The sequence below is a fragment of the Amia ocellicauda genome, chromosome 6 (genome assembly GCF_036373705.1).
Source record: "Amia ocellicauda isolate fAmiCal2 chromosome 6, fAmiCal2.hap1, whole genome shotgun sequence".
NCBI lineage: Eukaryota > Metazoa > Chordata > Actinopteri > Amiiformes > Amiidae > Amia > Amia ocellicauda.
Genome location: NC_089855.1, coordinates 47,778,875 through 47,792,816, shown reverse-complemented (window position 1 = coordinate 47,792,816; position 13,942 = coordinate 47,778,875). Strand labels below are relative to the sequence as shown.

At 46.9% G+C, this 13,942-nt stretch overlaps 1 protein-coding gene across 1 annotated transcript; it reads right to left on the bottom strand.

The window, feature by feature from the left end:
- Positions 1-12,265: 12,265 nt before the first annotated feature.
- LOC136751829 (collagen alpha-2(VI) chain-like) lies at positions 12,266-13,688 on the bottom strand. The gene is made up of 2 exons (XM_066707589.1): positions 12,656-13,688; positions 12,266-12,510 (listed from the first exon to the last, which is right to left on the bottom strand). Exons 1-2 carry the CDS (start codon positions 13,515-13,517, stop codon positions 12,407-12,409), a joined length of 966 nt encoding a protein of 321 aa, XP_066563686.1. The 5' UTR covers positions 13,518-13,688; the 3' UTR covers positions 12,266-12,406.
- Between the last annotated feature and the right edge of the window lie 254 nt (positions 13,689-13,942).

Below are 13,942 nucleotides of genomic sequence, written 5' to 3'. Positions count from 1 at the left end.
GGCCCTCGCCCTCCGGCTGCCTTCTTGGCGGCTTGTGGTCTGGCACCTTGCCCGGGCCCTCGCCCTCCGGCTGCCTTCTTGGCGGCTTGTGGTCTGGCACCTTGCCCGGGCCCTCGCCCTCCGGCTGCCTTCTTGGCGGCTTGTGGTCTGGCACCTTGCCCGGGCCCTCGCCCTCCGGCTGCCTTCTTGGCGGCTTGTGGTCTGGCACCTTGCCCGGGCCCTCGCCCTCCGGCTGCCTTCTTGGCGGCTTGTGGTCTGGCACCTTGCCCGGGCCCTCGCCCTCCGGCTGCCTTCTTGGCGGCTTGTGGTCTGGCACCTTGCCCGGGCCCTCGCCCTCCGGCTGCCTTCTTGGGGGCAGCTTCTCTGGCACTTTTCCTGGCTGTACCTCCACCTTCCTCCTCAGCTCTTTGATTGGAAGCCCCTGCTCCTCTCTGGCCAGCACACCACTCTCAGACACGGGCATCGAGATGACGTCCTCTTCCTCCTCCCAGTCTGGCTTCGGCTGCAGTTGTGATTCAGGTTCAGGTTCATTAAGCAGGGGACGGCAGCACTTGTTCTTACTCCCGGGGCGTGGCCTGCAGGGCTCACCAGGGCTCCTCTCCTTCCTCATCTTCTGGCAAAGTGGGGTAGAGGGGCAGGGTGTGGGGGCATCGGCAGGGATATCTACTCCAGCAGTCATCTCAATGCACTCCTCATCCCCATCAGTGTCCTGGTCTGCCCCCAACTCTCCCTGCATCTCAGTCATGATGGCAGCAACAGGCACAGGGAGAAGACTCCTATAGAGACTGGATCCACCAACACGGAGGTCACCATCTCCATATTCCCTTGTGTGCTCTCCCCTTCCTGCTCTCCTCCAGATTCTCTCTCTCCACATGGCAGACAGTGCCGGCAGCACTTTGGCATGTCTCTGGGACAGGAAGTCACCTTCTCCACCACTCTGCTCTTCCTTCCCCGCTGGGCTGGGGCCCCGCTCATTTAGGAGCCGGAAGGCTGTGCCAGAGGGGGGACCATGGGCCACCCTGTATCCCTGTCCACTCCTCTCTGCCGTTCCCCCGGGCCAGTCTCTCACTTCATCTGGATTCAGCACAGCAGCAGATGCCACTGCAGCCCAGGCAATCAGCACACAGCACAGAGCTCTCCTGCAGGTCATCTTGTTGATAGCAGAGGGAGTCATGGTCCCAGTTTTTTCAGGAACTCTCTCAGGGCTCAGAGCTGCCCATCAGAGGGGGAGATGTTGAAGGGAAAAAATAAAAACAATTCTGTTGGCATCAACAACCCTGGGGAGAAAAAGCCTTTGTAAAAATGCAGTCAGATCAATCACTTACTACACTGGTCTACAGCCAAAGTGCTTCTGAACTTAGATGTCAAACTTTACCAACAGAAATGCTTACGATTGTTGATTGGCTCTAGATCAAGATGTGCTACTGGGTCAGTATACAAGACCCTTGACTTGAATGGCAGAGGATCAATTGGTTATAAAGTGAAGGGATCTCTAAACCAGAAATCAGTCAAATGCAGATTTGACTGGATCTATGAATACAACCATGAGTGGGATTAGACAGTACTTGGTTTTTGAGCAAAACTATGAATTATGCAGTCTGAACCCAATATTGTCATATTGCATCATGTTATTCCTAGAAGTCATGGATGATGCAATCAAAACTACACATGTGTAAAACAACCATAAACAAGACCTAGGTTTACAATTTAGGATTAAAACTATACCAACTACACAATAAACCGGCAAACTCAAAACTTGAATGTATTGGGAACTGTATACAAATCAGTTTTACTTGTCATTAGAATTCAGCACATCAAAACCCATACTAGATAGAACATATTGTCTCTGAAGCAGACGACTTCTGAAAGCATTGTAGACCAGTGCCAATCAATCAACAAATCCCAAAATAATTAAACCGAGGAGGGTTTCAGCAAGGGGACTTTTAAAAGTGCCGCACCCCTCGCACCACAACTGGTGGATGCAAAACAGCGTTTAGAGTTTAAAGACAAACTAAATCACTTGTAAAAGCAAGTGTCCTCACCGCACACAGAGAGGGATCTACCAGTGGACCGGCACAGATTGTACGGAAAACAAACTAACAACAAGTGTTGGAAGGAAAAATAGCTTCTCCGGCAACTGTTTATACCCGAAGAAGTTTTCGGTCAAATTGATGAATTAATTGAACTGAATCACTGGGAGCGCCTTTGTACAACAGCGGCCAATCACAGCTCGCCCTGTGCCAGCCCAGCGGTCCAAACGTGTGCGGCGACAAACTGCTGCAGCCTGCTTCTGTTAGTAGTGGTAGTAGTAGTAGTAGTTTTAACATACTACCACTATTATTATTATTATTATTATTATTATTATTATTATTATTGTTGTTAATATTGATACAAATAAATAATAATTCCGCTTTTATTCGATTCTGATGCCACTTCCATGTTGGTGCAAGCACTATCGTACAGTCATTATACTTCACTGCATATTTCAAAATCGTAGGGTTTGTATAGAGAGTGTCTGGGGAATGTGTAGTTTTTAATATTCTGGGTGTCTGGACTTGGGCGCTACGTTGAACAAATCCTGTGTATTTTGTTATGGTTATTATAATTACACATTACATATCAGCGGGCGTTATGTGATGGCTAATAAAATCATTTAAAAAAACGTATACATACTTAAATAGGACAAGATGCTTAGTTCTCCGGGTTAATTACCGATTACCTAATCACTTGGCTCAGCTGCCCAAGCGTCAGTACAGGTCCAGATACTTAATTTCGTCTTTCTATGGTTAAACCACTAATGCTGAATCAGAGTGGTTTTTATGGTTTTTATTACTATTATGATTATTTCGATTTTATCAGAATGTGCTTTAGGGCTGTTTCGGTTTTAACTGTTTATAAATAGTTTTCTTTCCATGTGCTTCTGTCGCCATGGGGGTGTGCCTGGCTGCTGGGACGAACTGAAGGCACGGCCCCCTTTAAACGGAGACCGAATGAGGAGTGAAGGAGCGTTGATAGTTATGCTATGTATTTTATACTAGATCTTTTATTGTTGATGTTTTATTTTGTTTTTTTGGTGTTTTAGAAATATTTGTTTTGACTGTTCTTATTGCTGTAATACATTTATATTTATATATATATATATATATATATATATATATATATATGTGTATGTATAGATGTCTGTTGGCACTTTAATTGTATTTTTGTAGGAACTAATTGTCTTATTGCTTTTGTATACATTCGGGGCTATATGGACATCCCCCATGTGTGAGAGCTTGGCTTTTAAAGATCTAGTTGTGTAAAACCTTTACTGCAACCTGGTGTTCTTGCTCTCTTGCTGCTGAAGTGCCCACCAATAATATTAACTTCGTTGAGAAATGGATTGAGGTCCCTCACTTAGACCGAGGGGGCATGGTTATTTGAGAGAATTGTTAGTGGGGCTGTCTGTTATATATCCTGCTGCTCGGACCCCTCACAATGCTAATTATAATCAGCTTTGGTCTTGTCCTTGCAGAACGGCGCTTTGCAGCCCACAATTACGGGAGTGTGTGTGACTGTTTATCTATGTCACTCAGTTAACGATAAATAGTTAAATACGTCAGATATCTATATAAACTGAATAACATACATTTTATGAAATGACGCATCCTCCTTAAACCAGGAGTTGTACCTAATATATCCATATGTATATATCTACTACAGCTCTATATCTATTGATTATAGGTTAAACCCCCTGGGTCCAGTAGGATGTGTTATTAGACCTGTTGTACAAGGCGATATCTGATTGTAATAAAAATAATATTAAAAATTGGCCTATATATCCTTACATTTACAGTAGCTTTTGTCACAAAATTGCCAGTAAATTGTAATTTTACAGAAGATGAATACAGGAATATTGTGTACATTTACAGTAATTACTGTATTTTCACACAGCTGGACACCGCTAGACTTCATGTTTTAGGGGGGCTACGAAACGATGCTCAGGAGATGAGCTGATGACTGGAGGGTTGGGGAGGGGGAGCTGATGGTTCTTTCTCCGGTAAGAGCAGGGGGGTAGTGGGGTGCTGACGGTGGATTATTAACTGGTTGATGTATAGGAAGCGGAGGGTGTCGATTAGAGGAGTCGCTTCTAACTAGAGTGAGGTTGTTAGTGGAGTTCCACAGGGATCAGTACTAGGGCCTTTGCTTTTTCTAATCTATATTAATGATCTGGACTCTGGGATAGTTAGCAAACCTGTCAAATGTGCAGATGATACTAAAATAGGTGGCTCAGAAGATACAATCTTGGCAGCACAGGATATTCAGAGGGACTTGGATAACATTCAGTTGTGGGCCGACACCTGGCAGATGAAATTCAATGTGGACAAGTGCAAGGTAATACATGCAGGTAACAGAAATGTCCACTATAATTACACTATGGGAGTATAATTACACTAGATGAAGTAACGTATGAGAAAGACCTAGGAGTCTACGTGGACTCCTCACTTTCTCCATCCAACAATGTGGGGAAGCAATAAAAAAGGTAAACAGGATGTTAGGATGTTGTCAAAAGTGTAGCATTGAGAACAAGGGCAGTGATGTTCAGACTGTACAATGCGCTAGTTAGAGCTCATCTGGATACTGTGGACAGTTCTGGGCTCCACACTTCAAGAAAGATATCGCTGCTCTAGAGGCAGTTCAGAGGAGAGCAACCAGACTTATTCCAGGTCTGAAGGGAATGTCCTACTGAGAGACTGAGGAACTGAACCTTTTCACCCTGGAACAGAGGAGACAACGTGGGGACTTGATCCAAGTCCTCAAAATCATGAAAGGCATCGACCACATCAAACCAGAGGAGCTTTTCCAGATCAGCAGGGACACACGGACCTGGGGACACAAATGGAAATTGGGCTTCAAGGCATTCAAGACAGAAAACGGGAGACACTTCTTCACACAGAGAGGCATCACAATCTGAACAAACTCCCCAGCGACGTGGCTGAAGCAATAATTTGGGAACATTTAAAAATAGACTGGATAGGATCCTAGGATCACTTAGTTATTAATGGACACCAAATGAGCACAATGGGTCGAATGGCCTCCTCTCATTTGTAAACTTTCTTATGTTCTTATGTTCTTAAGTTGCTTTAACTTTAATACTATTGTAACAGGTTTGCTTGACCTTAACCCTTCTGGGCTCTAATGGGAGACAGACAGGTCAACCACACAAAAGTGATACAAAGGAATAAACTTAAAACCGTCAATAAATTGGACTGACCATTTAAAAGTCAGTATGTCCATCTCCCAACATCCCCTGCAGGAGCAGCTAAATATTAATGAGCCTGGGCGGCTCTGGCTTTCCGTGACCCTCACAGTATAATTAAGGACAACTGAATTCAAATAATTAATTTTAACTCAACTTCTACACCAGATTAAATTGTTCATTAAAAAAGTTCACTTTTATTAGTTTGTTTTAGGTAGGTAATTAAGCAGTCATTAATTAGGCAGCAAATGACGCTGGCAACTGAAGATCAGCTGCAACAATCTGTGTTGATTGATCAGCAAAATGGGGAGAACTGGGGGAAACAACTGATTCACCTGAATAAACCTTAAAAGCATAGTTATCAGAAGAATTCCTCTCCGCTCTCTCACCAGGTGAATCATTTAATTGACATTTTGATATGGACAAAAGGGTGATAAGGTCTTACCTTTCAACAAATCTTCATGGATTCCACGTTCATGCATGTAGTGGATTCTGGGTATCAAACCAAGCCATTTACATGATGGGGGCACCCCGTCAGCCCGGGGGCCCAGGTATTTGCCTAGGATGCCTACCCCCTTGCGACGCCCCTGGGCCTATCGACCATGTCAGGTTTTAACCTTTTGAGCAGTAGGGTGAATTCAGGTATAATGGGACACTCATATAAGTTCTGTTTATATTTTGGTCTAAAAAGTATTAGTGCAAGCTTTTGTCACTGAGCCCTTGCAGATACACCTGACAATCAAAATCACATGACTTCATGGTCATGACATCATAGAAGGGAGAGGGGCAAGCATGAAACGGGAATCTCAACCGGGAGATCACATTGTCAGATCAGTGGCACAGCTTTTTGCCTAATTTGATATAAGGTTATAAAACTGTTAAGAATTATTCGGTAGCACTTTATAATAAGGTCCCCGTATAAATGCTCTATGAGGCCTTAACAGATGATGAAGAACTATTTTTTTAAGAATTCACTGCTGGCTGGTGCTGTGCATGGGGGTGAATGCTGGAACAAGAGGACGTTGGATTAAGTTGGTGGTCTGAAATAATGCTGGTGCTTAAATTAATGTACTACTAAACACAGATGTCCTAAAGGATCTATAAAGTCTCAGTAAGGCAGTTATAGGATGTTTGTATATCCTAGTAGACATCTATTATGTCTGTGTTTGCAGAACCCCATTTAAAGTGTGCAAATTTTCATACCTACAATACATTAACACAAAGGTATTGTCACGGACTGTGCGACAGGGGAACAGGGAAACCCAGCTGCGGTGTGTGGTAGAGGTGGTCAGACAGGCAAGGGATGGATACGGTCAGGACAGGGCAAATGGAATCAGAGGAAGGTCGAGGTCGAGGGGCAAAGCAGGGAATTGAGGATTCAGAGGATTCAAAGATATAATAAGGCTCAGGGATACAGTGCTCAGAGTTGTAGTGACAAACTGACAAAACTTCACAATGAGTGCAGGCCTGCATTAAACCAAATTGGGACACGGGGCTATGACATTTTTTATAGGCCCCATCTTCTAAACGCCCCCTCACCAAACCCTGTCCAGTCCATTCACACACAGCGACATGCAGATATTATACAGTCTGAAGTCTCTATGCATAGCAGGCTGAAGATAATGCTTCCACATTCCAAAATATTATATTCTCAGGTACACTATCAATGGAAATTAGTGAACTAAAAGCACAGAAAGAATGATAAATGATCATATTAAAACATTGCTAGTCTGATGAAATAAGCCAACTGAAAAAGCAAAGTAACATCCTTTCTATGCCGCGGTATAGAATAAGCTACACTTTTTAGTTACCAGTAAACAAATCATGCAGCATCAACATTTGATCTGCAACATTTATAACATCATTCATCACCAACACAGCAAGAGCAACAGAAGCATGGACCGCGCAGCCCATCTTCAGAAATGGGGGGCATAGAGTCAATTCACCCGGCACCCAGCGAGATGTGTTGCCATCAATGTCAGTGCGTAGTTCACAGGCTGCTACTAAACTTGTGTAACCTATTGCATTCAACCTACACCACAGAATAATACTTATGAAAAAATGTATGCAACTCACATGCTTTAGTGCTCCTCAAGCTTCCCGTATACGTGCATCTGTCATTCATTTTTCTCACAAACTATTTGGTGACAGCGGCCATATTCACCTCCAGCCCAGTCTGACTAGAGAAAAATCAACAGCGTGTTGAGGCATTTCTGTGAAAACAATACCTGGATAACTTTTGCACTTTCAACCACAATGCCTCATGGCTATTCCTACCAAAAAGTGCTCCGAGATGTTTTAAATAAATAAGCACTAATAATAGGCTACATAAACCAACCTATCATCATCATCCGCATCATTATAATAATAATAGCTTCTGTAGCAGGGCAATTATACACACATATATAGGCAACCTTGCAACCCTGAATGATAGGTTGTGAATGCAACCCCGGTTATCTGAAAAAGGAAGCACTGCCCAAGGGGGAAGGGTTGCTGCGCACTTCCATAGGAACCTGATCGAAACATCTCTATATCAAAGCTGCCATTGGCCCCTGTGCCCGTCACTCAAAACAGGTCCCTTCCTAATTCCTGTTTGTATAAGTCTGCACAGGAACTTCCTTTTTTGCCGGGAGACTTGAACTCCTGCGCAACCTTGCAACCCTTGGGCAGTGCTTCCTTTTTCAGATAACGGGTTTCATTCGCAACCTATCATTATCTTTCAATTCAGAAGCACTGACCAAAGGGGAGGGGTTACTGTATAACATAACTGTCGCAAGGGAGGAGGCAGCGAGCTGATAAGGGAGCCTGTCCTGAGGCGTACTGCTAGAGGAGAAACAGAGGCCCCTTGGGGCCACACCTCTACTAGCTCACAACTAGAGCAGGGTCACAGACCTGCTGTCCAATAAACTACCCACACAGCAAGGCAGCGAGATTCAGCTCAAGTGCCATGTGCTGGGGACAGCAGCAACGCCCCCCTGTTCTACTAGCACAGCTAGGATGGGGCCACAGACCTGCTGTCTAACTACAAACCCTGTGGGGTACAGGAGCCAGCTCATGCACCTCCCGCGCAACACAGGTGTGTCGACACCTGCCGATTAGCACAGCTAATGCAGGGCAACAGCAGCTCTTATGGTGTTGGAATAAATGAACTATGTACACAGCGAGGCAGCGAGCACAGCTTGAGCGCCATCAGCTGAGGACAGCAGCAGTGGCCTTCCAGTCTACTAGCAGAGCCAGGATGAGACCACAATCCTGCTGTCTACGCATAGTATGTACACAGCAGGGTACAGGCAAGACGCATGTGTAGTGGATTTTTTCTCTGTTATACAGAGAGACTCGGTTGATTCTCAGCTCCAGATATTTTATTCAATCCATGCAAGGGAAGAGCACCCCATCACCCGGCGATGAAGCAACTCTTAAAGCATTGTCAGAAATACATGCAAATGTATACATCATTTTGATGGGCGTATTGGTTGGGAGGGCACACAGTGTACTTGGTAGGACCTGGGACATCCAATCATGATATTGGTGTAACATGAGATAGAGAAATGGACTGGAGATGTGTTTACTTGACTGACCACTTTCTCAGGCAATCATCCCAATCCTATCATAGCAGGAGGTCGCATACCTCTTGTTTCAGGGTTCTTTTGTTATATATGCAGGCAATCAAACAACAGTCATACCCAACTCCTGAGTGTCTGCAAGCTTGACTGGCAAAGAGCTGTACCCAGCTATTGGGCAGGATTAAATCAAAACTTTGACCCACCTGCTAATAGAAAACTACAAACCTGTAAATTATAGCAGTTATATTTATGATTAGAAGAAAGTGTTAATAAAAATCTTAATAAAAATGAAGCCGCAACTGATTACAGTTCTGTAGTTTTCTATAAGCGGGTGGGTCAAAGTTTTGATTTAATCCGGCCCATTGTCTTTATGCAAACCTTGACCCCAGCCCATCTGCAAGTGAGGACCATGTTTAATGCAGAGTCCAGTTTGATATTAGGAAAGTTCATTTTTCCCCTTCACATGCACCACCGCAACACGATGCAATAATTTACCGGGCGGCCTCATAAGGCAACATAGCTGGAGGCTGCGTGACAGACCCTGGGAAAACATCGACAGGGCAGTCAGCAAGCCCAGGAGCAGCTCCTGTGGTTGCTCGACTGGAAAGCATAGTCTGGTAGGAAGGGAAAACATGGTTCAAATTAGCTCCATCCAGGATGTGCTAACAGGGGCAGACTGGGAATAGAGACCAGGAGCCAGAGCCTACAGGATACTGGGGCTTGACTGAAGCCAAAACCAGGTTCCCAATAGAAGGGACTGGGTCCGTCACGTCCAACCTGTAGAATCGGACAAATGTAAGTGGCAAAGCCCAAGCTGCAGCCGCACAAATGTCTGCCTGGGAGGCACCTTGAAAAATGGCCCATGATGTGGCAATGCCTCGAGTTGAGTGGGCCACCAGGTGTTCAGGCACCGGGTCCCAGTGGACTCATATGCCATGGTAATAGTGTCCACAATCCAATGCGAGAGGCGCTGCTTTGAAAGCACCTGGTCCTGTGTCCGCGCTCCATAGGACACAAACAGTTGGTCCGAGTGCCGAATGTCTTTAGTGCGTTCCAAATAGAACCTGAGGGCCCGCACAGGGCAGAGCAGTTGAAGCCGGCTCTCTTGCTCCGAAGCGAAGGGAGGAGGATGAAAAGCCATCAACTCAATAGGCCTGTTGACAGGAAATGGAGACAGCACTTTTGGGAGGAATACAGGGTTAGGCCATAGCGTTGACACACAATGGGTGTACGGACAGGGTGTGTAACTCGCTCACACATTTTGCAGAGGAAAAACGCAGTCTTAAAAGTGACACAAGCTTCAGCTCAGCTGAGTTCAGTGGCTTAAATGGGGCTTGGAAAACTGTGTCCAGCACCACATCAAGACGCCATGCGGGTAGTGACGGGGTGCGAGGAGGTCATAGCCGTCAAGCTCCCTTTAAAAACTGCACAGTCAGGAAATGAGACCCAGAGGCTCGCCATCAATCCAGATATGACCTGCGGAGATGGCCGCCTGATAGACTTTGAGTGTGGACGGGGACTTGCCCAGGTCCAACAGCTTCTGTAAAAAACTTGTAATATGACCCAGTGGGGCAACTAACTGGGTCATGAACCCCGACTTGGCACCAGGTGCGAAAAGTCTGACAGCGGTAGGAATACTGCGACCTCGTAGAGGGAGCTCTCGCCAACTGAATAGTGGCTACTACCATGTCTGACAGACCCCAGACTATCGAGCGATCCTATTCAGGGCCCAGGCCCAGAGCTGGAGCAGGCCTGGGTTGGGTTGATCTATAGAGGAGACAAGCATGATCACACTTGAGACACCCACGTAAAAACGGCAGTGGGGGCCCCTTGGGACTACATTCTGGTCGACCAGGAGTAAGGACATCAGTCTACTGGGAATTGTAATGCAGAGAGGGCCAATAGCGCCTCTACCCTCACCTTCAACAATACTAAGACCATATATAGAGCGGGGTTGACAGGAGATCTGCTCCTATAGCCTCCGCTAAACACAGGAGCACTCACTGTCTGCCAACTAGCAGCTAGAGGTGGGGCGATAGTAGCTCTACTCTGCAATAGTATACAAAGTGGAGCAACAAGAGACAGCTCCTGTGAATCACACTTGAACAGGGGCAGTTACCTCCTGCTTGACTACCACAGCTAGGACAGCAAGCTTCACTGTGATATAACACACAAGTAGGGCAAGAAGGGACTAGCTCTTGTGCCTTCGCTTAAGACAGGAGCAGTCACCTCCTGCTCAAGTAGCACAGCTAGGATAAGGAGTGACAGCAAAGCTTAATAAGGAAACGGGGCAACAGGAGCCAAGCTCATGCACCCTCGGTTACCACAGGAGCAGCCCCCTCTGGCCTGACCAGCACAGCAAAGAGTGTGCAACAGCAATCTCTACTATGCAATAATATACAAAGCTGGGCAAGAGGAGCCAAGCTCTTGCGCCCTCACTTAAAACAGGAGCAGTCACCTCCTGCTCGACTAGCACAGCTCACCGACCTCTTTCTGGCGATTACTCAAGACACATCTTTTCAGACAGTAATTTATTCTCCTGTAAGATTGCACTTATACAATGTTTTGTCATACTCTTGCCTTTGCATTACTAGCACTTGTATTGTTTATTTTGATTTCCGCTATGCCCCCTCTCTCTTAGCTCTTCACTTTGAAGTAACACCTTGTCTGCACTTATCAGCTTTTACATTCTAGGATGTAAGACCTTATATATCGTTTACTGTACATCTCATAGACACTTGTGTAAATTGTATTTTTGCACTTTTTCATCCTGGATAAGGGCATCTCTAAGACATAATATACAAATTATTCTAAATTACAAATACAAAACCGAAAATAATTGAGTGCATAAGTAATCCCAAACACTGATTAAATCTATTCTGATTTCAAGTCCAAGGGGGGTGAATACTTTTGAGAGCTACCCATCAGCAATGGGTGTGGCGGAGACGGCCACATCCACTAATTAGAAGTTGTGTCCACATAGTTATGGGCCTGTAGGGAACAAATTCCAGATAGTCCACTAAAATACTGACCAGATGGCAACCTTAATTGCCACAGACCTCTTCACTATTGAGTGGTTAAACATGTTATTTTGGTTTAGTTATTTACACAAGTAATAAAGATAATAATAATAAATGATCCCAACCTAATTTGCACTGTTTTTCTTGTAGCTCTGGAGCTGCTAAAACACAGTTTAAGAGCCAGCTTGGGCCAAGTGAACCTCTGGAACCACTCCAAAGCCAGCGCCAGCAAACCCAGAGCATTGCCAACCCTCTTATAGAGCATACTGGCTTACTTCACCACTGTGGGAGTGCAACAGGCACCAGTAAGGTTGTAAAGGAAACAGGCAGCTCAGTCAGACAAGCCCAAACAACTTGTGATGGTCATGGATAAGATCAGCGGTGCATTGTGAACACTGTAAAACAAATCAACATAGTCGACTAAGAACTCCGTGAGGCACAGACACAGTATCAATTGCATTTTATTTGGAACACTTTGACATGCTGCCAGGTTTTCTGCAGTGAGGACCCAGAGGCTCCGGGCTCAAGGAGGCTCCTTTACCCTTGGTGGGAGCACACAGGAGTGTTATGGCACAAAGGGGCATTCACAAGCGACAGGGTCGGACCAGCACACACAAGGGTCTAGACAGCCGGTTGCTGGGGCGATGCGGCCCACACACCACCTGATGGCCACGTGGGATTCTGCAGCCTAGAGGAGAGGAGAGGGGGTTAATACACAGCACAGCATACAGACAGCACACGGGGGTCCCTACAGTGTCTCCCCACAGTGGGGTTAAGAGCACAGTGCAGTTAATGCGCATCAGAGCAAGAGCACAGCGTGGACAGGGACTCACCATTAGGCTGACAAGATCGCTCCCATTTCACAGGTGATCCGCCACTCTTGCCTCCTCTCGGGCCTGGCCTCCCGTCCCCTCGCTCGCCTCCTCTCGGGCCTGGCCTCCCGTCCCCTCTCTTGCCTCCTCTCGGGCCTGGCCTCCCGTCCCCTCTCTTGCCTCCTCTCCGGCCTGGCCTCCCGTCTTCTATCGCAGGTGGACCCCCTCTCCTCTTACCAAGTCTGCAGACCCAGTGTTCTCTGCTGCCTACCAGACACAGGCAGACTTGGGGGCCCTTATGCTGGTACCAGAGGGGGCAGGGGCAGCGGTGCCAGCAGCTCCCTGGGCGGGGTCTCATTCCAGTACCAGGGCGGGGTCTGTTCCCAGCCTCACTCAATCCCCCTCTCTTTATCCCTGCCTCATTCTTCCCCCCAGCCTTGCTTGATCCCACACTCTTTACACCCCTCCTCATCCTAACCCTTCCTTCTTCGAGGTCTCTCCCTCGCTCCCTCTGCCCCACCCCCTCCAGGAGCAGAGACCCAGCCACCACAGACATTCCTCGGTCTGGCCTTGCCTCACTCTCTGGCCTCAGCTGCAGTAGCGACTCCAAGCCACCAGAGGGGGCCAGCGAGCCCCAGCTAACAGCATTGGATTCTTCATCCCGATTGGTGGAGCGCTCCTGCAGGTCAAAGTTCAGCATTCCAGCAGCAGAACCAGCAAGGTGATGGGGGACAGCGAGGACCAGATCTCTCCTCCCCTCTTCCATCTCCCCTCCATCATCTCTCAGGTTCTCAGCCACACCCAGGCACCCCCACAGCCAACACAGCACCACCAAGAAGGGGGGCGAAGGGAGGCCACGCCCCCTGCTCCGTTTCTGCAGCATGGCGAGTGGAAATCAGTGGAAATGCCTACAGACCTGCCACATGGACCAGAGCCTTAGAAACTGGGAAGACGGTGAAATGTAGACAAAAATGCTAGAAAGCCCAGACAAACTTGAGTATAAACAGGCAAAAACAACCGTGCACAGACCCAGACACACAGCGTGCGATAAGAAACAGCCCCCCCCATGCCCGCTATTTATAGCCACTCCCGAGAACCCAGCCAATGAAGCCCCCGACCCCACCTCGCCCCCAGCAGCCGTGCAGCAGAGAGGAGCCGCATTCTCACGGGGAGTCGCAGGATCTGAGCTGCAGCCTGTTCTCTGCAGGGACCGTCAGCAGAGGGCATTCATGTGTTCATTTCTCAGCAATAGCCTGTAGGCACAGCAGTGATAGTCGTGTTGGCTGTATTAGTAACACTAGATGTTGT